General features: G+C 39.9%; 1 protein-coding gene across 1 annotated transcript in view; it reads left to right on the top strand.

The window, feature by feature from the left end:
- SUPT3H (SPT3 homolog, SAGA and STAGA complex component) overlaps positions 1 to 27,283 on the top strand; it is a 329,066-nt gene that overhangs the window by 265,416 nt on the left and 36,367 nt on the right. The window contains exon 7 of the mRNA XM_036248696.1: positions 25,835 to 25,910. Coding sequence (XP_036104589.1) covers positions 25,835 to 25,910 — 76 coding nt within the window. The remainder of the gene's footprint in view (positions 1 to 25,834; positions 25,911 to 27,283) is intronic.

Genomic DNA, 27,283 nt, shown 5'->3' with positions numbered 1-27,283 from the left:
ATTCAGTACATACACAAATATGTCCAAAAATACCACTGTATTCTTTACTAAATCTGGAAATGTTTTCCAAGGGAGGGAGAGTCTGGAAGACTGAGAAGAAGAGAAAAGGGAGGGGAAAGGGAAAAAAGAAAGAGAAAGAAAGATTGAAACTCTTTTTCCTAGACAGTAGTTCTGTGTCAAGTTCCTATTATCCAGTGGCTTAGTGGGGAGGGTAGTTGAATCTTGGAAGACTTGTGCCTCTACAATGAGTTCCATACAATTAAGAGAATAAAATATAATAGCCTAATGAGAAAGTTATCATTCTCCATTTAAAAATATATATTTTTTAATTTCAAGTGAAGTTTTTCCCATCATCTTAAGTAGTTCTTATCGATAACACACCATATTTTTTTTAGGTAGAAAATGCAGTATATTATTTCTTTAAATAAATATTGTTTAAACTTTTCCTGTGAATCATAGCAACTCATCATGAAGGTTTCATTTTAAATTTATTGTAACCAAAGCATAATGAGTTATCTTGGTGGCCTGGATATTATTTCTTCGAGTATCAGTCATCTCAAACTCATCAACTCTTCTAAAAACTCTTCTACTAGAATCTCATGGTATTATTTAAACCATTTTATCCAATTTTGTGGGATCTGTGTACTTTCATACAGATTAATGGCTGTGGGCCAGCTGGTTGCACTCAGGAGTAGTTCCACAAGTTATAGTTTCTCTGATTCAAGAGACAACTATAAGAACATTTATAAATGATTTATAATATATTTTAATATTGAATCTCATCCCCCACTCTCACTGCCCACCCCCAGAAACCAAGCCAAGCTAGGGAAAAGAATAATATTTTATTTAAGCCAGAAAATGTATTTTGTTTCAATTGTACTAGAATTATTCAGTGTTTACTGGGTGTGGAGAAATAGACTGTGCCGTGTGTTAGTGGAAACCTAAGTTGCTGTAGCATTCTGCAGAGAACTATGACAGTATCTATCAAACACTGTTAAAAGAAAAAAAACTTTGTCCTTTGGTGTAGAAATTACATTTCTAGATCTCATTCTAAGGAAATAATTGAACAAAGACATTTTTTAAAAAATTAAATGTGTTAATTTTTAATAGCAAAATTTTTATTTAACAATGGAAATATTCAAGTTGTAAAGTTTCTTCTTCACATAGATTTGGATATAGCCCACAGGTTTTAAAAATAGGTAACACTTCTATTATTTAAATGTTATTTTTTAAATATTCTTTCTTTTTTATCCTCATCCAAGGACATTTTTTTTTTGCATTTATCTTCAGATAGAGTGGGAGAGAGAAAGGGGGGAAAAGAGAGAGAAACATTGATGTGAGAGAGACACATCAAGTGGCCACCACCCACATAACCCCAACCAGGGCCAGGGACAAACTGCAACCAAGGTACGTGCTCTTAGTGGAAACCGAACCCGGGTCTCTCTGGTCCATGGGCTGACACTCCAACTGCTGGGCCAAACTGGCTAGGGCTATTTTGTAAATATTCTTTAATTGCAAGTTTGAATTTCCCTTTGGCCTACTTTATATAGGAGAATATTTAAAATATATAGATATACATATATTTTCCAAGTATCTGGATGTTTTGTTTGTTTCTGCTTGTATTAGATGTTTTAGTTGCTCTATTGCATAGTAGTCAGATTGTTAGATATTTTTAGTGTTAGAAATTTATTAGAATTTACTTAGTGTCCTAATATGTAGTGATTTTTTTGTAAATTATTCATGGGCAGGGTAGGGAGATTTTATATATACATTATTTCATCATTGTTAATAGTACTCATTTCCTTTTTATCATTACTCTATCTTTTTTTTTTTTCTATCCTCACCCGAGGACATTTTTTGTTCAGATAGAGTAGGAGGGAGAGAGAGAGAGAGAGAGAGAAACATCGATGTGAAAGGGACACATCGAGTGGCTGCCACCCGCACAACCAACCAGGGCCGGGGACAAACTGCAACCAAGGTACATGCCCTGAGCGGGATCCAAACCCGGGTCTCTCGGGACCGCAGGCTGATGCTCTAACCGCTGAGCCAAACCGGCCAGGGCCACTATCTTTTTTTTAATTACAGAACTACATCAGTAAAAATTTGGGAGCTCACACTTATACCTGTCCCAGCAAAATCACAATCCTGATTAAATCCAGTTTGTTGTCTGTTCCGTAGCTGTATTATACCCATCCCCATAGCAGAGCATGCCTGGAGAAGTGCCATCAAGCTGACTAGTCTCACATCAAATTTACAACTAAGAACCTCAGAGAGCCCTTAGTGCTGCCCAGCAATTTTAGAACATCCCTAGTGCGCCTTTGTCCCCCTGACCTTGAGAATCATTTAAACCTCCTTTCTCATCAGACCTCGGACACTTTCCTTGTCTTCGCTCAGCCGACACCTTGCTTCCTATTTCACGGAGAAAAGCAGTCAGAAGGGTGCTTCCAGGGGTTCCGACCACACCAGTGCTCGCTGTAATTCCCCTGCACACTCTCCCCTCCCTTGGAACAAACACACTTCCAGCCACATCTTTCTGCTGTCCTTCCGAGTAGAACTTCTCAAGAAGATTGCATTTGCTCTCCTCCCGTTCTCTTTGGAGCCCACTTGAGTCACATCTTCAGCCCTTCACCCTGGAGAAACTGCTCTTGTTAAGGGCTCTAGTGGCCTCCATTATTGCCAAATACAGCGTAGGGCAAAGGTCAGTTTACAGTTGTATATGAAACAGGGTTTATTCTTGAATTGTTATTTATTAATCACTGTGTTATTTTTCTTATGAACAACTGTAAACCTACTTGTGCCCCACCCTGTACATCAGTCAGTTTTTCATCTTTCCCAGATGCCAGCTCTCAGTCACCCTGACTGGACAAGCACATCGCCACTTGCTGATTTTTTCATGTCCTGTTCTCCAACCCTCTCATTTCCCTCAGATTGAAACCGGACAACAAATGGGTCCAGACTGCCTGTCACTACCTGAGCCAATCACGCAGAGACACGTTTGAATCGAATAGGAACGTTTATTCCAGTACTGCCACAGTAGGGCAGAGCGGGGGTCAGCCCGTAAAGTCCGCTCTGCACTCCCTGGGTAGCCGGGCTTACATTGGGTAGCTGTGTGGGGGAGGCAGGTGGGCAAAAAAGGAATAACAGTGGGGAAACTGGTTACAAATTATAGGCATAAGGAATAACAGTGAATAAACTGGTTACAGAATACAGGCGTAAGGAATATCACTGGGTAAATGGTTACAGATGACAGGTTTGGGGTAGTAACGGGGGCTGGGGAATGTGGGCTGGGGCAGTGAACTGTAGTCTCCAGTGCACCGCCTCCAGGCCTCCAAGCTTGTTGGTCTTTCCGTGATGTTCTCAGATGAGGAGAGTGGACAGCATTCCCGAGGGAACTCCCAGGGCGCACACCTCCCAGCCAGGTCAGAATGGGCTTTCTTTCATCAGAACAAAGCAATCGGGATTCACAGAGCAGGGTGTTTAACATTTCTTATAACTATGGCTAGTACCTCACCATCATTAGTTCTTTATTATTCTGTTATTCTCTCCTGCCCCTTTCAAGATCTCTGCTCAAATAACACATCATCAGAGTGACCTGCCCCGACCATGCAGTAGAAGGATGCTATGGACTGAATTTTGTCCCCCATGAATACATAACTTGAAGCCCTAACCTCTAATGTATTGGTATTTGGAGACGAGGTCTTCAGGAGACACTTACGTTTAGGTGAGGTCATTAGGGTGAGGCCCTCATGGTGGGATTAGTGCCCTTATAAGAAGAGGAGGATGCCCTTGCCAGTTTGGCTCAGCGGTTAGAGCGTCGGCCTGCGGTCCAGAGAGACCCGGGTTCGGTTCCTGCTAAGGGCACGTACTTAGGTTGCAGTTTGTCCCCGGCCCTGGTTGGTCGTGCGGGTGGCAGCCACTCGATGTGTCCCTTCACGTCGATGTTTCTCTCTCTCTCTCTCTCTCTCCCTTCCTCTCTCTCCCTCCCACTCTATCTGTACAAAAAATGCAAAAATATCCTCGGGTGAGGATAAAAAAAAAAAAAAAAAGGAGGATCCCTGTCTGGTTTGGTTCAGTGGTTAGAGTGTCAGTCCGAGAACCAAAGGGTCTCGGGTTCAATTCCTGATCAGGCACACATACGAGGGTTGCAGGTTCAATCCCCAGCCAGGGTCAGTACCCAGTCAGGGTTATGCAGAAGGCAACCAATCAATGTCTCTCTCCCATTAATGTTTCTTTCATATCAATGTTTCTCCCTCTCTCTTTCTCTCCCTCCCTTCCACTCTATCTAAAATATCAATGGAAAATATCCTCAGTCGAGGATTAACAAAAAGAAGAAGAAGAGGAGGAGGAGGAAGGGACACCAGAGGCTCTCTTGCCCTCTTGCCTTGTGAGGAAACAATGACAAGGTAGCTAGCTGTGTGTGAGCTGGGAGAGAGCCCTCCCCTGAAGCCGGCCTTACTAGTGACAGCCTCTGGACTGTGAGACGTAAACTTCTGTCCGTAACCCACCCAGCCTGTGGTGTCTTCTTAGGGCAGCCTGGACAGACTCAGACATAGGAGTACCTCTCCGACCCAATCCTGCTCTGTGTCCTTCCTCTACTATCTTTGTTCATGGCGTTTAATATTCTCAGTCTTTTGTGTTTACTGTGTGTCTTCCTCCCCTGGAATGTAGGCTCTAGGAGAGTGAGAGCTGGTTTACTACAGTATCTCTAGTACCCGGAACACTGTGCAGCTACATAGCAGGTGCTCAATAAATACATGTTATAGAAACAAAAAATTTAATAACAATGAAAATATTCCCAAACATCTGTAAATCATAGAAGTTTCAGCACTTGGAAAGCACTTGTTTTCTTACTACTTTTGCCTTTAAAGGGGTACATAGATTGTGTTTATTTTTTTTAAATGTCTGTATGTCTTATCTCAGAAAAGTTCAGCAATTTATAACACTTATCTTTTAAACAAGAAAAAATTCATTTGTCTTAAAGGTCTCTGTCACTTTTAATTACTTTGCTTGGAGATAACCTATGAACCTTTGGGTAGTATAAAAAATTTTAATGTTCATTCTACATCTTTATTCAAATTATTGCAAAGATTCTTTGTTGGTGGTCTTTATATGTGTATGTTGGCGTAATGAAGACATCCTCATATACCGAGTAAGGTGAGAGAAATTGCAGTGTCCTCACACTGAACAAATGTGTCACTGCCACAGCAGACCACCCATGTGAAGCACTGCTCCCCCTCAGGATAGTCTACTTATCACATCCAGTTACTGGGTATGGACTGATGGAGGGGATCAGCGTCCGTCCTTGTAAGATGTATAAAAAAGCATAAGCCCTGACCGGTTTGGCTCAGCGGTTAGAGCGTCGGCCCGCAGATCAGAGTCACGGGTTTGATTCTGGCCAAGGGCGCGGACCTTCATTGCGCTTCATCCCGGGCCCTGGTCGAGGTTGTGCAGGAGGCAATGAATGAGTCAGTGTGTCTCACATCGATTTCTCTCTCACTCTCTCTCTCTCTGTTTCCCCCTCCCACTCTATCTGAAGATACTTGGAAAAATATCATAAGGTGAAGCTTAAAAATAAATAAATAGACAAACAAACAAAAATAGGTGTTTCACTATTTTACATCCTAATAGTCATTTTGGACACCCCACTTTTTTTCCCCTACATAATCAAATAGAAACCAAGAAGTATATTAAAAGGAAGTTTTTCACTGCTGTGATGTTACTGTAAATATCCTTTAATATCCAGCCATAGCCCTGGCCAGCATGGCTCAGTGGTTAGAGCATCGGCCCATGCACCAGAGGGCTGTTGGTTCAATTCCCAGTCAAGGGAACGTATACCTGGGTTGCAGGTTCAGTTCCCAGCCCCCATCAGGGTGTGTGCTGGAGGCAAATAATTGATGTGTCTCTCTCACATCAGTGTTTTTTTCTCTCTCTCTCTCTCCTCCTCCCCTCTCCCTTCCACACTCTCTCTAAAAATCAATGGAAAAAAATACCCTCCAGTGAGGTGAGGATTAAAATAAGTAAGTGTGTGTGTGTGTGTGTGTGTGTGTGTGTATAATCTCCAACCATATAGTTTAGTTGTCTTACATTAGGAGGGAGAAGTTCGAAAGTTTTTCTTCATTGTTGATGGACCCTTCACAGTACACATTGGCTCTCTTGTTTGAATTAATACCTAGGCTTGTTACAGTTTTGTCTGTCTTTACTTTCCATCTTTCTTAGCCAGTTGGTTTAGATGTAACTATTGCTAACATCGTATACATTGGAGTTTTGTGTTTTGCCCCAAATCTTAAGATTTTTTTCTTTAATTTCTTTCAATTGGTGCAACTACCCTGTTTACCTTTATTGACATAGGAAATATACTTTTATCTTATTCTTCTGTTTTTTATGCTTCTCTGCCCATTTTCTTTCATTATCTTTTATTTGTAATTTCAGTGTCTACCTGCATTTAGATCTTTCAGTGGTAATTTTCAAATTCTGAGGAAACTTAACTCTCTCTGTCTCAATTTTAAAATTGAGACTTTAAAAATGAATTTGCATTTCTCCCAGCTGATAAATATGCTTTGACTACCCACTGGACACTGGCTACTGTACTCGATCCTGGGAACATGGAGTAGTGTTCACAGTAGTTATCTCCTCCACAGAATTTGTAAATAGAGAAATAGACATCATAGTAATACAGCAGAGTCCTGTAAGGTACTTATTACTACATGCTAGACACTGTTATAAACCCTAACATTTAAAAAATAAACAAACAAAATACTAAATAAACCCCGACATATGTATTGGCTCATGGTACAGTCTACTCGTGAGGCAGGTGAGGGCCCTGAAGCACACAGCTAGGCGACTTGCCTAGGGCCACAGTTGCAGGATGAAAGCACCCGGAGGGCAAACTCCTGGGTGCAGGCGCTCTTGGCAAAGGAACGAGTGGGAAGGTTTCTTCTTTCAATCTGGCCTTTATCTGGAAGAAATCCCTTGAGTTGTATTGTATATGGGTACAGCCTCCCTTAATTCAAGGCTGAAAGATGCTTTGCTTCATTTTTGCTTTCCTTTGGCCATTTCAGGATATCTGTGAACTGAATCACACATTTAAAAAGATAACAACTTTATCATATTTGTTTTACAAATATGAAATCTCATTATCGTAAATCCACAATTTTTAAAACTACGGTTGATAAGAGATTACGGTATCTTTCAAGATTTTTACAAAACAACTGAAGGGCCAAGGACACGCAGTTATTTACATATTGAGGTGAATCACATTGCTTACCTTTTGGGCATTAGCCCAAAGGAACTTTATTTAAAGAATTTTGGTCAGCAAGGAGTAAAGGTAAAGTCATTTTAAACCATAGAGAAATTTAAAGGGTAGAGAACATTAAGCTCCATAGTGTGCTTGTAGGAAAGAGAACATTCAAGAGAGAGATCCTTGGAAGTTGGGATTTCAGTGAAAAGATGTCAAACACCATTTTTTCATAATTTTGCCTAATACTGGTCCATGTGGAAAGAGGACAAAATTTTCTTAATTAATTTTGCCCCTTCTGATCTCTAAGTAAACTGAGCATAGTCCAGCTATATATGCGTTTAAGAGGTTTTTGTAGAATACTTGGGACCCTAAACACCATTTAAGACAGTCTTTCCTTTTTTTTTTAATCCCCACTCGACATTTTTTTTTGCATTTATCTTCAGATAGAGTGGGAGGGAGAAAGAGAGAGAGAAACATCCACGTGAAAGAGACACACTGAGTGGCTGCCCCCCACACGACCCCAGCTGGGGCCAGGGATAGACTGTAACCGAGGTACGCGCCCTTAGCGGGAACCAAACCTGGGTCTCTGGTCAGCGGGCTGATGCTCTAACCGCTGAGCCAAACTGGCCAGGGCCAAGACAGCGTTTCTATGAGAAAATGCATTCTGAATTTAAAACAGACTTTTAGGAGGTAGTGCATTTATAAGTTGGAGGATTCTGTATTTTAGTTTTAAATATGAATTTTTACATTTTCTACAAATTTTCAGTGAGGCAGAACTGCTTGTCATTTCTAGAAACTCTTTCATCAAGCTCATTTTCTCTGGAAACAGAAAATTACTGGTATTAGAGACCGTTATTAAATATAAATTTGGCACCTCTGCTTGATTTCTTACAAGGTTATTTGGATGATCATATTTCCTACTGAGCAAAGGACTTAATGATTGTGTTTAGGCATTTAAATAATTTGTGTCCAGCTACTGGCAGTGTCTTGATGGTAAATTAAAGATGTATATTAACTCAATATGCCATTAAATAAAAGAAGTGCTCCTTATGTGTAGGAAAGAGGTCGGGTTTTTCTTCAGGACGATGACACAAAGTTGTCGTAGGAGTTATACTTCAGTAGGAGTTACCACTGTTCTTTCTGTGATGCACGCACTGTATAAGGATCATGGATGCATTTAGAGACTCGGGTGACAAATAGGCTCAATTTATGAATTCACTTATAACCCGTTTGATATGTTGTTTCAAAAATACTTTACATATAGACGGATATCTCATGTAAGTGTGTGTGTGTCTTGTAAGCAGCCCAAGAATGGAACTACCACTCAGACACCATTGAAATCGTTTTCTGTTAATTGTTTCTGACCCATGCTGCTCTCTCTGCATGGGCTTAATTTTTCTCTCCCTGTTGAGCTATGTTTTTGACTTGATGGATAGATAACATGCTACCAGCAGGTACTCAGATTTAGCTTCATCACCTGGAGAGAGGCAGACTCAACTAACTCTCTGCGTTGCCCATCACAATCTCAGAAAATGGCCTCTGATTGACCCAGCTTGTCCCAGGTGTCCAGGCCTGTACCTGGCATTGTGGCGAGAAGGCAGGGCCCTGCTGGGCCACTCTGATCAGGAGGCTTGTAGGGTGACTGCAGGGAGGGGAGCAGCAGGAGCCGGCAAAAAGCGAGTTAGCTGCCTGCTCAGCAGACCGTCTGTCCGGTCAGACAGACCCTCATAGCACGCACACATGTGCACATGGGCATGAGGACTGACTGAGACTGTCCACGTCAACACGTTCGACTTAAGAAACGATGTGCGTAGCCTGAGACTGATTTCCTTTTAGAAGGTGTAGGGGGCCCTGGCCGGTTTGGCTCAGCGGTTAGAGCGTCGGCCCGTGGACCAGAGAGACCTGGGTTCAGTTCCCGCTAAGGGCACGTACCTGGGTTGCAGTTTGTCCCCGGCCCCGGTTCGGGTCGTGTGGGTGGCAACCAGTCGATGTGTCTCTCTCACATTAATGTTTCTCTCTCTCTCTTCCCCCTTCTCTCCATCTTGCTCTATCTGATGATAAATGCAAAAATATCCTTGGGTGAGGATAAATAAATAAATAAATAAATAAATAAATAAATAAATAAATAAAAGGTATAGGGGGATACTATATGGCTATCTTAGGCTTAATGAAAGAGTAAATATAGAGAATCCCACTAAACTTCACAGAACGACAGAGAGAGTAAAATACTCTTCAGTCAGGCCTTTTCTTAAAAATATCCTCACTAAAGCTGTAAAACATTACAACAAAAACATTTCTGCAAGTATGTTATTTTAAATACTATATCACTTAAGCAAATATTTAAATACTATATTAGGCTCTCTGCATACTTGACTTGAATTTAATTCTACCTGTCTGCCAAATATGTTGAAGCTCCAATTCCATTTTCATTTGCCAGGTTAAATGTTTATTTTGTTTTTCCACATAATGTGCTCTTTGAAGTGACAAGCATACCAACTCTGATTTCTTTTTATTAGGGACATGCTAGGGGTTTTTTCTTTCTTCAGTCAGTGGTATAGGACATGTTTCTAATGAGGACTATGTGAAGACATGTTCACCATCCCTACCTATCAAAGGTGCCTACTGCCTTTGTTACCTATTGGAAAATAGACACTAACTTTCTTCAAGCAGGTTTAAAACACACCCACTGAATGTAACTACATTTTTGAAGCCTCGCTACTGTTTTCTTAGAATCAGAATACCAAGACTTTTCTTGTACTGTAGAATATCTAGTTTTACCTAACCAGTGACTGTGTATAGACCACGGCACTGGAAAAGTTCTAGGCTATGGTGACTTACAAATGACTGACATTATTTGTTTATTGGTTTCCCTTTTCTTCTGCCCATCTATGTTTATGTGAACCAAACATCCATTTCGAACTTTGTTCTTGTTTTTAAAGAACATTTATAAGCCTTTGACTATTCCAGTCTCTCCAATATACTTCTCTAAAATAACTGTTTGCTAATAGCTTTTAGAGTGTGTCATTTATTTTTCATAAATTTCATAGATCTGGCATTGGTAGGAATTGTATGGTGGTTTGTGCTTTTTGCGAAGTTCGTTAGCACATCTCAGGTTTCTGGTGTGGGACCAAATTTCCTGCAGTGACGGGCGTCTTGAGGAGGAGGCATTCGAAGCCACAGTGGCAGAGATCTTCCTGACCTTAACCTCCCTGAAGTCAGTGCCTGGAATTCTTTCCCTTTCTCCATCTATCATGAAAGCGGAGGTTCTTATGAATGCGAAAGTCTCTCTTTCATTCTCAGCATCACAAGGCCTCCTGGTTTCCTGAATCCAGTGCCCTTCTGTGTGAGGCCTGGGAGGCAGAGAAAGCGCACGCTGTAGATTAAATAGCTGGGTCATGGCTACGGGTGAGGTGGTTCACATATATTTTTACAGTTTTGAAATGATCTTTCCCAGCAGGTAGGAACTGATGGCTGCTCCCAATGATAGTTCTTCTGTATAAGAATAATTGCAAATGGACTAAGACTATTTTCCAATGTGGACTTGAATAGGTTGTCTGACATCTTAAATCTTAGAACCCATGACTGAAACATTTCTAAAGATTTCAGGACTTCCCTAAGATATAAAATACATATAGAACCACAGCACATAATGCTGTATTAAAGAAGAGAGAACTCAGTCCCAGTGAGATGAAGCAACTTAACCTAGAGACCCCATCTGTGCTCAGGACAAAGGGAGACCTACAGTGCAGGGCTTCTGATTCCAGGTCAGCCATCTCTTCAGTGGTCACTCCCGTCGTTTTTGATGGTATAGAGTGTCTCTCAGGATGATATAAGAATATTTCAGGGCTTTAGATTATGATTAAAACTCAGTCATTACTGTTCAGCACTGTTGATTTAGAATAAATGGAGATTGGTTGGAATTGTATTAACCCTATGAGGCACCCTACCTGTTCCTTTTCAAATGTATCTTGAATGCCATCTAATTTGCTTTTTGTTAGTATCTTTCTCATCAAAATAAAATAATACATAGATGTAGAACCTCCTGAGAAGTATGAAATGTTTACACATTTTGCAATTTTAAGGTTTTTGTTAAAATCTGAAGCTACATTTTTCAGATATATGGCCTGCCTCTTCACTAAAATTCACACAGTATGTATCTGTAGCCACCTCTGAAGATACTGTTACTTCCAGGTTCACTGTTCTCGGGATCACTTAAGCCCTCACACCCCTGGTCAGCTTCAGTCATCCTTTCTGTCTCTGATGAAGTTTGGGATTGCTGGCTTTTCATTGGCTATGTCTAGGAGCCCAGTAAAGGGTTAAAACAGATCAAAAGCAATGCCCACATCCTGCCAGCCAGTATTTATGCAAACTGCATAGATTTAAAATGGTAAAGCGTGTAAGCCACACTGGAGTGAATCATTTGTCAAGCCCTTCTCATGTTCCTCACCCTCTTGGAGTGGAGTTATGCTAACCTAGTGTATGCCACTAAACCTATTTCTTCCTAGACTAGAGTGTCTCAATCTTTTTGGAGTTAGGATAATATTATTGGTTGTTTATTTGACTTATAGTTGTCCTCTCCTCATCCCCTGAAAGCACTCCATGAAGTTAAAAGATATAAATTACATTGTTTTTTCCTGCTGGGGAGTGTGACGGCAGAGGATTCTCCCTCTCACGCTCATTGGCAGCTCCTGTGACAGATGAAATCAGGGCTGGAAATCAGGATGCTAGATCCATAAATGGAATGGCTTTTTATGTCAACCATGAAAGAAACAGCTACCTGCTACCCAGTATCCATCTTCTCCTTCTTCCTTTGTCACCAAACTCTGACATTTAGCTGGAAATGTTGCCACCGGACAAAAGACTACATTCCTCTTCTTACCTTGCAGATAGGTTTGATCCTATGCCTGGGTTTGCGCCAATGAAATGTACGCATAAATATTCAGTGGATTTTCTATTACTTTTCTTAAAGTGGAAGGGTACATCTATTTTCTTGCATTTGATTGCTTTCTGCAGATGTGGAGCTTTAGAAGCCATTGTGAGTCATGAACACAAAGACGAGCCTACACAATGTTACATGTCAGTTATGTCTCAATAAAGTGGGTGGTGTGGCAGGAAGTAACAGCTTAGAAATGTCAGAGCAGGTGCTGGAGGGGACGGAGGCTCTCGTGACTTCAGCAAGTGGTATGTCAAGCCCAAATTACTTATCTCCAGAATTCATTTATACCAGAAAAATAAACTTCTATCTTGCATAAGCAACTGTAATTTGAGGTCATATTGTATGTAGCCAAAAATATTTTCACTAGTAAAACCTGTAAATGAGCCCCCTAGGCTGATAAAATTGAGACTAATATGTTCTACAAGTAATTGTTGTCTTAAGAGAAGACCTGGTCTGATATTAAAATTGTTTTAGTTAATAGTCACAAGTGGAAGGCGTTGGACAATCCCAATCTATTTGGCAATGATCACATTCTGTTCTGCCTGAAGAAATCTAGTTCTCACACAGTCTGTGTTTAGTCGATGCCAGTAAAATGAACTCCGAGGTGGTGGAGCAAACTTCCTTTGTGCCACATCGTGAGAGTGGATTATTCTTGGCTGTCATGTGAGCTCCTTACATTTACTATGTCAGGACAGCTGTAGCGATGGTGTGTCCTAGCTCCTACCACAGCTTCTGCATGGACCCTTGCTGTCAGTCCCCAAGCTCCGCCTTGGACATGGCTGAGCCCTTTAACGTAGGACCCACCCCCCCCCCTTGTTCATGCTTTTCTAGATAATTGATAAATTACATTACATTTTTTTATATTGAAGGAATATTCTGTCTTGCAGCCTATGATTTTCAAAGGACTATCATAGCCACAGGATAAGTGTTAATGTCTTAATGTGTTTCAGCCTAAGTCGCATATTAATTTGAAGAATTTTGTTTATCAAAACTTATAAACATCAGAAGGTTAAAGAAATCATTCAGCATTTATTAGTATGTTTCCTGTCTCTTAAATGCCAGAGGAAAATAGAAGAAAGGATTTGATTTTAGATTTTCTTTTTGTTAATCAAAATATCCATCCTGCTACTTAAGAAATTAAAATACTGTGCTATAGAAAATAAGTACCATCTGGGTTGTGTGTTTTTCTACCTCCTCCAAAGAACACTATGCAAAGGAGCGTATGCAAAGCAACAGGGCATGCTTCATTTAACTATACTTACGGAATACCTGATGTGGTACAGTAGGAGTATTCTTAATGTTGTATAATCAAATTGTAGTTTATTTCATTATACTGTAAATGTACCAGGAAAGCATCAGTATAAAAGAATTCTAGAAGGATTGCTTTTGTACTATGAAGAATCTTAATTCATTATTGGCAAGGTCATATTTTCATTATGTGAATTTTCATCATTCATTTCAATGTTGCTTAAATGTTCTTCTTTAATTCACCAGCAACATTTGGGCAGTCTGGTTTTGAAACCTGTTGGCCCAGTGATCATCAGGGTTATGGGACTGGTCAGACTGGCTAACTAAACTCTGCTGTTCCCACCTTCACCCTCTCCCCGCTCCTCCAAGTGGAGACTTTTGGAAAGAGGATGACCTTCTCAGATATATGACAGCATGCTTCTGTCACAATATTGTGCCCTCACTTTAAAGCTACAAACTAACAACACACACACACTGTACATATTCTCAAAATGTTTGGCCAATGTACATGTTCCCTTGGCATTGTTTTCCTAATCACGGATGTCAGTCATCACAAAAGATTATAAACTCTTCATTATAGAATGACAATTTCTTTTAATCTACTGCCAAGCTGTTGCATGCCTGTCTTCCTTGTGATATTCTCTTTAGACTACATGACATTATGACCAGGGCTTCGGCTTTGGGGTCAGAAAGGCAGACCTTACATCACAGTCCCATCTCTTTCTTGTCCACGCTATCCTTATTACCTTAGACATGTTACTTCATGTTTTTGAATCTCAGATTCCTTCATTGGATCAGTCTCTTAGAACTATTGGGAAGGATTGTGCTGATGTATATGTGATGTACCTAAGTGATTAGCCTGCACATTTGTGATGACATATGTTATGTACTTAAGTGATTGGCCAGCACATGTATCTTTAAGAAATAGTAACTATCTTTGAAAAAATATTCTTTATAAGATGTACAATCTGGCTAAATTTCTATAGATATACATACAAATGGAAGTTAGTTTAGATACTATCATATCATAATGACTACAGTCAGAACTAGTCAAAGAAATTACATCATATATGAGAGATCAAGTTATTGGAATATCTATCTAACATTGACTTCTATTCCCCAGTTTAAAAAAAAAAAAAAAAGACTCTGAAAATATAGTGTATCTCTTCAGAACTTCAGAAGACACTGTAAGATAATTCTGTAACATTTGTCCACTTATATCTTGTTAAATAACTTAATCATGTTAGGATGCATTTCTAGATCTTATTAGAACTACTCATAGCTCAAGTTTTAGGGTTTTGAGTTTCTGCAAAGACTAAGTCTGTTATCAGAGCCACCAAAGAGCATTTCGGGTAGAATTTTTTAGAGTTTTACAAGTCTTATAGATCTCTAGAGTTGTAACATGAATCAGCAATGTCTAGTTGAACTCTGGATAATTTTACTCAGGTAAAATTTACTTGGGTTATTCTGTTTATATCCACATAGAAAATATTATATTTGAGTAAGGAGTTTTGTTATAGGAGTCGGTGATATAGTGGAAAGGGCACTGGTTTTGGAGGAATAATCTTAAATCTTTCTAGCAAGAGGTCTTACCTTGATGAAAAACCACAGAAAGTCTCATCCAAGTGCTATACTCACCTGACCCTGCTTGGCCTCTGAGATCAGAAGGGATGAGCAGTGTTTGGGGTGCTGAGGCTGGGTGAAGAGTACCCAGGAACTCTCTGTACTAGTTTTGCAAATTTTCTGTAAATTAAAATTATTATAAAATAAGTTGTTGTTTTTTTTAAACCCACAGAGTCAGTGAGCTTCCGTTTCTTCATCTATTAATAGCTGATCTTCCTCCCACACCCAGTTGTTGAGAAGATCAATAAGGCAATATACATAAAATTTTAATACGCTGCTCTGCTATGGTTCTTTTTCACTTGGCTTCGCCCATTTTACCCTCTCTGACCTTCCCTTCTTCTTGCTGCCAAAGTTGTCGTTTGCTTCTTTCAAGTTGTTGTGGGTACTTTCAGGTGCAAAGCTGCCTCACATCACCAAGTTACTAAAACAATTCTCCTCTCTTCATCTTTCTTTGTAATCCATGCCACACCCTCCGTGGCACGCCTCATGAAGCCTTCTTTCTTACTTAAGAACTGAGCCTAATGGCTACTGACATTTAATCAAATAACAGTTATAATACATTTACTCATGAGTAAAGGCTGATTAAAATTTGGGCACTGACATCTGAGGATGGGAATTTCATCATCAAATATCTTAACAGAAACCATTTTGTTAAATAGCCATAATTACAGGTTTTGCATTTATGATTCCAGGGGATTTTGCCGTTCTGCATTCTTTGAAGCCCAAGAGGCTGTCATAGTATTCAGGCTACTTTGAAAGACTGAACTTAAGAACAGCCAGGGCTACTTTACGAGATAAGTTTCTGCAGGTCTTTATCTTTCGGAGCTTTTAAACCCACAATTATTTTCAAGATGATTTCTGTTTTTGTTTATTTGTTTAATTAGGTAGACTTTTATAGATAAGAATTGAAACTAGACATTAATTTTCTGAAGGTGTGGACATTTCTGCTTTTCTTGTTAAGTATTTAGGAGTTGGCGTTTATTACATTTGAAACAAAGCAATTAGGATAGCAATTGTATCTCATTATTGTCTGTTGTAGTCTCACTGCAGTCATATTTGGTCAAGTCTGTTTCTGTCGTGTGTGTGTTTTCAGTGACTGAGCTTGGGCATCCTCGGGAAATCAGGTTCTGCCTTTTGTTTCACGTTAACTCGTGCTCTCCCCGGATCGGTCTCTGGCAGATCTCTGCTGACGAACTTGCTCATTTCTGACTCATGGAAACAACTCAGCTGATCATGAGAATAGAAACTTCAGCCTTGAAATGATTAAGAACGTTCTCTTTAGGGGAATAAACAATTAAATTTGGGTTTCTTTTGTTTCTAATCTTAACTCAGATGGTGTCCAGTTGTAAAAGCCTATTTTTCCTTCACAATATATTCCCTTGAGAATTTTCCTAGACTGGTGACTTCATTTCTTCTCTGGTGCATCATGTAATAGACTTCATTGTTCATCTTTTCATGGCTTCATCTTTCTTCTGTTTGAATTTTTAAAGCATGTGTAATTCAGATTTACTGTTAAACATTTCTTGACATCCCCATCTTTTTTGAAGTTTTCTACAGCTGTGTTTTCCTATAATTAAAAATTTCTAAATGAATAATTTCACCATCGTTCTAGGATACCTTCTAAATTAGAATGTTTAAGGTTCAATATATGGAAAGCTAGTTTTTAAAATATTTTATAAACTGAGAGATTGAAACTATCAACATAAATTATAGATAGGGAAGGAAGACTATAAACTGGTCATTCTAATCCTTCCTTGACCAGTTATCTCTATAACTCTTGGACATTTCTGGTAGAAGTGTAGCTTTCAGACAGGGGTAGGGTTCTGATGAGCGGGAGGGCAGATGTTGCCATATGGGCTCAGGGGTTAAAGGAGAGCATTTGTCTGGTCCATGTGTTGGGAGCGTCCTTCCGCATGTGCCCTGCAGATAAGCCTGCCGTTCTTGCAGCAGACCCCTCTCAGAACGAGGAGGGATTTCACAGAAATGACACGACATGACTATAGTTTGTAAAGATCACTCTGACTAATGCGTGGGGATGCGTTGCTCCTTCAGTATCGTGGTCATGCTGTGAGGCTCACGTGTTAAATGGGCAGGCAGCGTAGGATAGCCTGGTGGTTTTCAGAATCTGTCCTGCAGTTTTTGGTGTGTCACTGAGAAATACCTGTCAGAGGAGAAGGAAAATTGGAGGACTCTGATCCCCTTCTCTCACCTCTATCAAAGGATCTCTGTTTTGACACTTTTGTTTGTGAGGGTTCATAGTAAAAAGAGCATAGACTTTGGAATAAGACAGGCCTGTTTCTGGTGGAAGCACATCTTACTTGCTTAGCAACCTTAGACGAGTTACCTAACAGAGCTGAGCCATAGCCTCTTCATTTTAAAAATAAGAATCGTAGCTGCAGTCTCTCCCTGCCATTGAAACTATCTGGAAGAATGAAATGAGATACATAAAGGACCAAGCATGGCACCTGCCACCCAATAGTCTAAAGTCTCCCAGTGTTAACCACCCACCCCCGCCCCAAACTCATGTTTCTCATGAGTTTGCTAGTATTTATATAAAGTGATCATAAACAGCTTCTCTGAAAAAGTGACCTTTGAACAGCACCCTGAAGGAAGTGAGGCAGCAACCCAGATAGTGATGTGGGATTAAGATACTCTGGACGGAGGTATGGCAGACACAAAGGCCCTGGGGTAGGAATGTGCCTGGCATTTTCGTGGAATGTCAGGATAGGCCAGTGTGGTCGGAGTGGAGTAAGAGAGAGAGGGAATGAAAGGAGATGCGACCAGATTGAAAACTGCAGGGCTTCATAGGCCATTCTGAGGATTTGGGGGTTTATTCTGCATTTGAGGATAAACTATTGTAAGTCTTGATCATAAATGATATGATCCAATTTTTATCTTTTAAAAGTTCACTCTGGCTGTTGTGTGGAGAATAGACTGGCAGGGGTTGGCGTAGCAGGAGAGGGGAAGCAGGGAGGGCCGTCAGGAGATAACTTCAGTAATCCGGGGAGAGCGGTGATTGATGGTTTGGACCAGAGCAGTAGCAGTGAAGACGGAAGGGGATGAAAGTGGTTTATTCCAGATATATTTTAAAGGTAGAGCTGATGGAACTTGCTTAGAAAGAATTAAATCGATGAAGTAATCTAAGATAAACATTTTATTTTCAAAGGAAAAAAGTCTTTATTGAAAAAGTCAGACCACATAGTAGCAACAGAGGAAGAGTCCAAGCGGGCCCTGCCCTTGTTGTGTGCAGAGTTCCATGTGTCTTGAAGGACAGTGGGAGTCGTCCGTGCTGGCCTGGCAGGCTTTCCCTCGCACAGGATTTTATGTAGAGGTGCCAAACCTTCCCTGTGCGTACGTGAAGCCAGCCTCCGTTCCGTATGCGTTACACTGCTTGAGAATCTGATCTTGGCTAAATCAAAATGGGAAGGTCTACAGGTCTAACTCAAGCATGAAGAGAAAATATGAGCTAAATTTTGTGTCTTAGTGACTTTCTATACATACTTTTCAGGGAATGTTGTCAAGTTTTACCCTAAATTACTAAGATATTTAACTGTGTCCCTGTATACGTGCTAGAGTCTAAAGCCACCTCAGCCCATCTGCATGTTACATAACCTGTGAGCATGTTTAGGAATGTTACTCAGAATACCTAGAGCCTACACACATTAACCTAGTATGTTCACTTTTAGAGATACAGCCAAATGAAAACCACAAAAATGGGTTACAGCATCCTCAATTAGGAAAATAAAAAAAGATGTCAGTCTTCTATTACATTAAAGAACTAGTTTGGGCAGAAAGTCACATTGCTTTTTATATTGTTTGCCAACTTAGTTATTACAGAACATGTTTACAGTTTTAGGAGAACACTAGTAAAAATTAGTAGTAACACCACATGAGGATTTACAACTAAACATGGCACTGGCTTGTATGATACTAGGTTATTGAAAAAAAATAACACTGTTCTTAGCACACATTCTATCCCAGGACAGGAAATATTTTATTGCGTGTAATTTTCCCCACTACTTGCTTAATAAATCCATATGTAAAATTTTTTAGCAGACGTTAAGCCAATTTTAAATGTGCTGTTTTGATTTTAATAATTCTATTTTTATTATACAACCAATTTATGCTCATTCTTGATAGTTTAAAATATAGAGAAAAGAAAAACTCATATAGTTACATTGATTAATATAGACAAAAAAATTCAGTATTTTGAAACAACTCTATTATGAACTAATTTCACAAATAACCCTTTGTGTATTTCTTAATCACTGATGCTTTGTACTTGCTGAGAATTACTCACTTATTTTTAGCACAAAATTCCTTTTAAATCCCTTGAATGTCCTTCTAGACTCGACAGCTATTTCTTTAGGAAACTTTATATAATTACTCTAATACATTCCTAATACCTTGGACACATAAAATTGGTGTATTATAAAAGTCACTCTGGGAGAACGAATTAGCACTGATGGAAACCTTTTACTGTTTAGGCTACAAAAGAGAAAATATACTATACAGTATTTTTATTCAATTATATAATTCAGAGAAAATTCTGGATCAAACTTAAATAAGCTTTTGATTTGAAGATTATGTCAGTCAGGATTCTGAGCTGACTCCATAAATCCTGCAGTGACATATCCACGTTGTCTGCTCTGAACATCTCTCCAAGCCTATGCTTTTCTCTGTGCTCTTCTGCCTCTTGATTATTTCTGTGTGTAGACCTTATTTAACGAACTCCTGTAAGTCAAGCAAAATTAACTCAAGAGGAAAGATTTCTTTGCTTAAACTTTTTTTCTGATTGTAATTCACTTAAGAAGAAATTAAAACAGTACTGAAATATGTAACTGCAAAAGTAAGTGTCCTAGAGTGCTACCCCCAGAGATGAATACTATTAAAAGTAGAATATATATGCTTCCAGATGTTTGCACACTCGTGTGGTGTATCTGTGTGTTTAATCAAAGAGGATTGAGGTACAGGCATTCAAATTCACAACTAGCTTTTTTCCCATTGATAATACATTCTTGCAGCTATAATTGTTTAGGAGAGACAAAAGTAGCACACATAGAAAAATGCAGGAGTATAATACTAGCTAGAAGAACAAGTATGTTTCAGAAGAGAGGAATCGTGTCACGTGGGGTCTTCAGGGAAAACTTTCTAGAGGAGGTGACACCGACCTGAAAGGGAATGCGTTAAATGACCACGTGGATGGGGAGGAAATGGCCAGTACCGTAATGAAGGAGGGGCAGGGGCAGTCATGAGGGATGTGACAAAGGTTGACATGACGAAAGCAAAGAATATGTGAGAACCATGTCTGCCTACCTAGAATGGGCCAGACTCTTCCTGCATTTGGAAACCAACCCTTTGAGCTTGGATCTGATGCCGTGGTGCACGGGGAGCCATTTGGTTCAGTGTGTGATGCAGAGTGGAAGGGCCTGCTGAGTAAGGAGGGCTTGCTGTGTGCCAAGGCCTGCCTCTGTCTTTATTTGAAGTTGCACCCAGACGGGCTAGGAGAGTTAAAGATGTGCAAAGACCCACCGAGGAACCTGCAGCAATGCTCCCGGCCCAGGTGCTGAGCTGGGCACCAAGGCCTTGAACGTCTGCCCAATGTCTGAGAGGGACTCACTTGGCTGTTGGCAGAAGTGCCCACCTGGGTACCGGGTTGCCTCTGCAACCGTCTAGGCAAACCCTTTAACCTTTCTGGACCTCAGTTTCCTTATTTACGGTGAGTTGGAAATATGGTTTCTCAGTTTGTTCAGCATTCTGTGGTGTTCGCTGACTCGTTAGCATTCTTCCACAACATGCGTGAACATGCGTAACATTCCATGATTCACATGTTGCCGTGTTGCTGGCTGCTGCTGCCCACCACTCCATTTGAAGTTTTCAAGTTCAGCAACCAATTTGTGTCTAACATGAAGTAGCTGGTAGGTTATTTTTGGCATTTTGCCTGTTTCATGCAGATAGGACTGTGCATTTAAAATGTAAGGCTCCAAGAGTAATCAAAATAAGATTTTCAGAAAATAAATCTGAGGTGGAAGTGAGAGCAGATAAACTTTCCTCTCGGTTTAAAAGTCATATTCTGTGATTCTGCACTGCCGAAGAAGGATAAGTGTCGTATGTCTTGAGAAGCTGCCAAGAGATACGCAGCACGTAGCTTCTCCAACCTTCTCACCTCCAGCGAGAGCACGTGGAGCATGGGAGCGGGCTGCGCGCTCCGAAGTGGTCCAGCTTCCGGCGGGGCGGCGGGTGCCCACGGCCACTGCCGCAGGGTTGTTCCGAGACACAGCCAGTCCCAGGCGCTGAAATCAAAACCTGTTCACCGAGAATTTTAATTAAATATATACTGAGAGTCTGCTGGGTTCAAGACTAAACACACACACAAATTATAGGAGGTACTGCATCTGGAGAGATATTTGCTTCCCTGTTTTCATTTAGGTGGGACCCAAAAATGAGTCCATCTGACGTGGAATTCTGCCCTCTGAGTTTGTTTACAATAACCAGAACAAGCTGTAACTTCTTGGTAGTGAGATGAGTGACAATTAACATAACTGTTCTTGTTTACATTTTTTTTAAGAGCCATTCCAGTTAATTTTAAAAATATTGTTGAGTGTTTGGAAACTTTTAGGAGTAATTCTTTCAAAAGTAATTTTTCTCTGTCTGCCCCTACATGGCAGTACTTTGCTGTCTGGTAAAACAAGTGAGGTTCAATTTCAGAAAAGCCTCTGAGTACGTAGCACATTTTTCTGAGTGTTCGAGAGCAGGGCTGAGACCTACAGGAGCCCAGGATGGGCAGAGCTGACAGACGAAGCAGAAGACGCACTGGACATGCAGATACAAGAGCATGACTAACCCAGAGATGACCTTACACCCATGTGGCCGTCTGAGATCAGAGGAACGTTGTGTAATTTGAGAATGTTCAGAAAGCCATGATAAACCTACTGTGATTATTCAGTGATGTACCTCAGACTAGGTCATTTTGGACCCAAGCTTTACTTTAGGATCTGTATGATTTAAAATTATTTTTTAAACTGTTTATCATGTCACACTGTATAAAGAGTAGGCGTTATTATTCTGATCATGATGTTTTGCTAGGTTTATGATTTTTACCCCTAGCATCATTTTCCAGAGATTTTTTTTACTGTAGCAGGACTAGAACAGGACAGCCAGTGTGCACTTTTGTGCGATGGAATAGGTCATCTGAATAGAGCAGAAGGGAAAGTGGAATTAGGACAACACAGGAAATAAAAGCCAAACTTATTTCATCGTTGGCCAGTGTCTTGATTTTTTTATGGGTCTTTGGTTAAAAAGACTGCCTGCCTTCTCTGGAATTCATACAGTTTGATTACAGATATTACAGTTTCTGATTTTAGATCGGCCAGCAAGAATTTATATGCATTTCTTTTGCCTCAATCCATCAATCCATCTGCCCAGTCATTCAGCGAGCCAGCAAACATTTACTGAGGCCCAGGTAAATCCAAGCTAAACATTGGCCAATACTTGATTATAGAAGCAAAACATAGTTACTGTTTTTAAAGAACACAGAGTCCATGAAGGTTAGGTATTTCCTCCCTTCCCCAGGATTTAAGGTGATAGTGTAAAGAAAGGAGATAATATAATCAGATGCTGAATGATTTTGACTCTTTTGTAAGACCGAATTGCTCTGTTTCTTTTGGTTATTTGAAATAATTCATGGGGAAGTGAGAGGTGTCATCCTCATCCTCCTCACATCCCAATGTGTGCCTGATGTCACGTTGAGCTTACTGAACCGCGCTCTGAACAGTGTGCATGCTTTCTCGGGTCATGGCTCACATAGCAAATGATAATATTTTTATGCCACACCAAGATAAATGGACAAGGCAACTTAGAGCCAAGTACCACCTCTGGGGTTCTGCGCTCCCACCTTGAGTGGCTTCCGGAAGGTGGAGGAGAAGCAGTAACTTCACACATGGGGTACATTTGCAGCACCCCAGGGCAATGTCAGGGACATTACAACCTATGCACCCGCCCTGCACCCTCCCAGGTTGTGCCTCTGCTGAACCAAGGCCCCACAGATTTTATTTTCTTGTGGACAGTTCGGGCATAGACAAGGGCTACTGGATGTGTTTTAGTAAGACAATGTAGAGAGTTTTTAGGATTCCAAAGAAAATTATTGGAGGTAATAAGTGTTACAGGTTGGAGACAGCTTTTTATAATGAAAATAGGCTGGCTCAGGAATTATTAGTCCTAATCTTCTGACTTGGTCATTTTGGGCAAATCACTTCTCTCTGAACCTCAGTTTCCTCATCTTTAAAATGAGAGGGATTGAACAAGATGAACTTGCAGCCACCCTCTAGCCCTCATATGCCATCATTTTGTACTGCCTGTACGTCTTTCCTGCTGAGTCAGCTCCTGTGCACTGTTCGCTGTGTGCTGGGCACTCGTGACCGGGCTCGTGCGTGCCCTCGGGCCAGCTTCAGGGGGTTCCTGGGATCTAAGGTTGCTGCTTAGATGACAGAGGAATTGAAATCAAACAAAGATGCTGAATGAAGAAAGAAGAATAGACACTGAAGACAGTGTCGAAAAGGAGGGAAGCCAGCTGTAATAACTTCAAGGTGTTCAGTGTCTTTTCACTGTAGTCAGATGATAGGCTGTGCAGTTCAGTCTTCCAGCTAGCTACACGCCTCAATTAAAGCTGGCAACCTTAACCTCTTAGCATGTGTTCCTAACTTCCATTTCTAGAAATACTTAGTGCAGGCACATCAGCGATCCAAGCATAGATATATGAAAGTCAAATCTTGATTGTTCAACTTGGTAGAAGAAAAGTTAGTCTTAAGAATCCTGTTAGGAACTGCGTGTCTTTTTTCATAGTTACCCGAGCCCTTTCTGTGTAGCATGTGTGGGTGGATGAGGTTGCCTAACTGGAGAGCAGCAAAGAAGGCCAGTGGTAGTGCGAGATGGTCAGGGACTGGCTGCATTATGGTGTTAGTCATTTGTCCTGATGACAGATTAGATGGTAGCCGCATTTGTTCATTCCATGACTGTTTCTTGTTTATTTACCATGTCAGATATTTTCTAAGAGCTAGACATTCAAACCCGAGAAGTTCCTGCTACAGTCAAACTCAGACAGACAGACATATGTACATGGTAGTGTTATCAGTCTTAGAAGTTTCAATAAGCATATTAGTAACTGATTTGCTTAAAACGCATAAATTCTCCCACCCTTACTTCCTGTTTTCCATTACCGAAAAAAAGAGTTATATTCGATACATTTAAAAGGAAGTACAAAACTAAATCATGCATTCACATATGAAAAAAATACTTCTAAATACATAAAAATTCACCCTGTAGCCCTGGCCAGTTCAGCTCAGCGGTCGGAGCGTTGTCAGCCTACGGACCAGAGAGTCTTGGGTTCGGTTCCCGCTAGGGGCATGTACCAAAAAAAAAAAAAAAAATTCACCCTGTAATGTACCCTTAAGGACCATGATGTTTCATATCAACACATAGGAGGATACATACACACATACACGTATGTGCATATGTATGGTACACACGTAATGTACATATGTGACGTTTACTTGCACATGCTCAGAAAGGATACTTGAACTGGAGGGTAAGTAAACAGAAGACTGGGTCTGTGTCAGTGCAAATGCGCATTTGTGTGGTAGAAATTGGAAGGAAAGAAGGAAGAGAAAGGGAGGGAAGGAAGAAGAAGAAGGGAGAAAACATTTGATGGTCTGAAAGGAACCATAGTAGTCAGTAAACTTGAACTTACCTCCCTCCTTCCCATCTATTACTTTCCTGTATTGAGCTGAAGCTAGCGTACCAGTACCCATTCCATCAACTGATATATCATTGGAATTAAGATGATCACTCCCCCAAATCAAACAAAATAAATAACAGAATAATTTTTGTTTAAAAAAATATTTAAAATATCCACAGACACTGTAAGTGGTACTTGTGTACTCCAACAACTGTGATAAAGAAAACTTGCTGAAAATCCTTCCAAAGCAGAAAAAAAAAAAAAAAAATTAAAATCTCAGGGAATTTTTTTCCTTTACTGGCCAGAAATTCATTCCAAGAAGTACCAGCCTGTCTCAATTCAAAATGCTTCCCTTGCCAAGGAAGCGGAAGCGGTCGTATTCTTTCCCACCAAACGGGGGGTGAGTTATAATTACCCACCTCGTGTGGGACGGTGAAGCAGCAGACATCTGCCGGGCTGAATCAGAACCCACGAATGAAGCTATACCAAACCGTGAATCATACCTGGACGCAGATGAAAGGATTTGTGTTGTTTACCTCTGTCTTTACTTTCTTTGCGATTTAAAATATGGATTTGTTAGCTCTGGCTCTGTGGTCTAACTGAAGGGAATACATGGATCCCATTTGTTGACTCCTGTCTAATATTTAAAAGTCCCAGCTTTACGGCAGATGGACAGTAATCGTTAATAAGTATCTCCCTGTTTGATTGGATAGTGTCTCCTCACAGATTTCTTTCTTTTTTTAAGGATAGTATAGTTTAGAAAATTTAGAATTGCACAATCTGAGAAGTGAGGCCTTTTAGTTTTTTTTCTTCCCCTCTAATGACAATAACAGAGGAGTGGAAAATGGTATTTTAAACTTTATTTCCAAAAGAAACAAGCCTCAAAACTACTGTTACTTGTAATTTTGTGTATCACGGTATTTTCAGGCACACTAATCTGTTCACTGAGAGTGAGGAAAGGAACAGGGGACTTTAATTCTGAGTTTTAGCTGTGAAAACATGGAATTGTCTACTTGCTTTAAAAATATTTTTGTTCCTTTTTATTTTTATCTATTAGAGAGCAGAAAGACAAACTCGAATTATGGATTCAGCCCAATATGCAGAATTCTGTGAAAGTCGACAATTGAGTTTCTGTAAGTAAGCATTTAACTCTGCTTCATCATATGCTTAAGGGAGTCTGTGTTACAGATCTAGTAAAGCATGACACAGTCTGTTCCCTAGAAATTGGTGGGTTTAATGCATGCATGGCCATACCTGCTGCAGAAACAGCCTCTGCATTGTTGGGGAGCCTATAAAAGGTTTTACCCCCTCTACTGTTTTGCAGTTAATAGTAGTAAGAGATTTTAAAGGTTCTGAGTAATACACAGAGAGCCATATTAATTATTCACATAACTTTTAGTCAGAAAAATTCCATTTATCTTAATATGCCCATTTTCATTTCTTTTCCAGTTTCTTAGTCATACTTAACACTAGTATTGCTGATTGTACTTGACCCATAATGGACTCTCTTGGTACAGTCATGACATTTAAAAGCCCCAAATACGTATTAATAAATACCGAATTTTCCATCTATTTACGCATACTTGTATTACCACGGAGGAACATATCAATAATCTCTTCTTTTATCTTTCTCTGTAACTGTTAGCCAAATTCATCAGTCCCTTAACACTAATGACCCAGTGGTGAAATCCGTGCTGTCCCAGCCCTGCACACAGGCTCACTGAACAGTACGTTAAGGCTCATGATAAATAGTGGGCTAGTTGTGCAGCAAAACATCCTCCAGCAGCAGTTCAGTGATGACTAAGACTCGCAGGGTAAAGGTCAAAGAGTAAGTGTGATGAAAAGTCCAGTTAAAAATCTGACAAAGTCGCACATGACCCTGGTCTGAGAGATTATACACACAATGGTGTCTTTAAACGAAAAGCTATTATGTGGTCACAATAACAATGTATTTGATTTGGAAAAAGAAAATGAGAGCTTCATTTATAGATCATAAAGTGCAAATAAATGACACATTTCAAATAGCGCCACATGTAAATGTCAGTAAAATATAGGAAAACATGTTTTGGAAGATTTTTTTCCTAACTAAATATACTTTGCAGTCTGACTAACAATTTGGCATCATACATCTGTGAAGCATTAAGTAAATGACACTTCGGATCATGGCAATTTCAGCAAATGAAGGGTTTTTGTATTGTAATTTTTAGGTTTAAAAATGGCATTCAAGTCTTTTATAAGTATAAATCTACAGTTTATAAACTAACATTTAGTGCTATTGAACTATTTTTTTAACCATATTTTAAATTTAATTCATTGAAAGGAACAGAAGTGCTATTTCACATTAAAATATGAGACATTGAAGTGACCTAATAGACCTTTTGTTTGAAAATCAGATTTTTAATAACTCCATTTTTGTTTGTAACTCAATAATAAACTATAGCAGATTAAAAATTAATATTTTTCCTTTATTTATAAAACAATTATAATATAAACAGTATATTTTACT

The sequence above is a fragment of the Molossus molossus genome, unplaced genomic scaffold (genome assembly GCF_014108415.1).
Source record: "Molossus molossus isolate mMolMol1 unplaced genomic scaffold, mMolMol1.p scaffold_m16_p_8, whole genome shotgun sequence".
NCBI classification, from domain to species: Eukaryota; Metazoa; Chordata; class Mammalia; order Chiroptera; family Molossidae; genus Molossus; species Molossus molossus.
The sequence above is the reverse complement of the archived record's forward strand: the minus strand, read 5'-3'. Positions and strand labels throughout refer to the sequence as shown.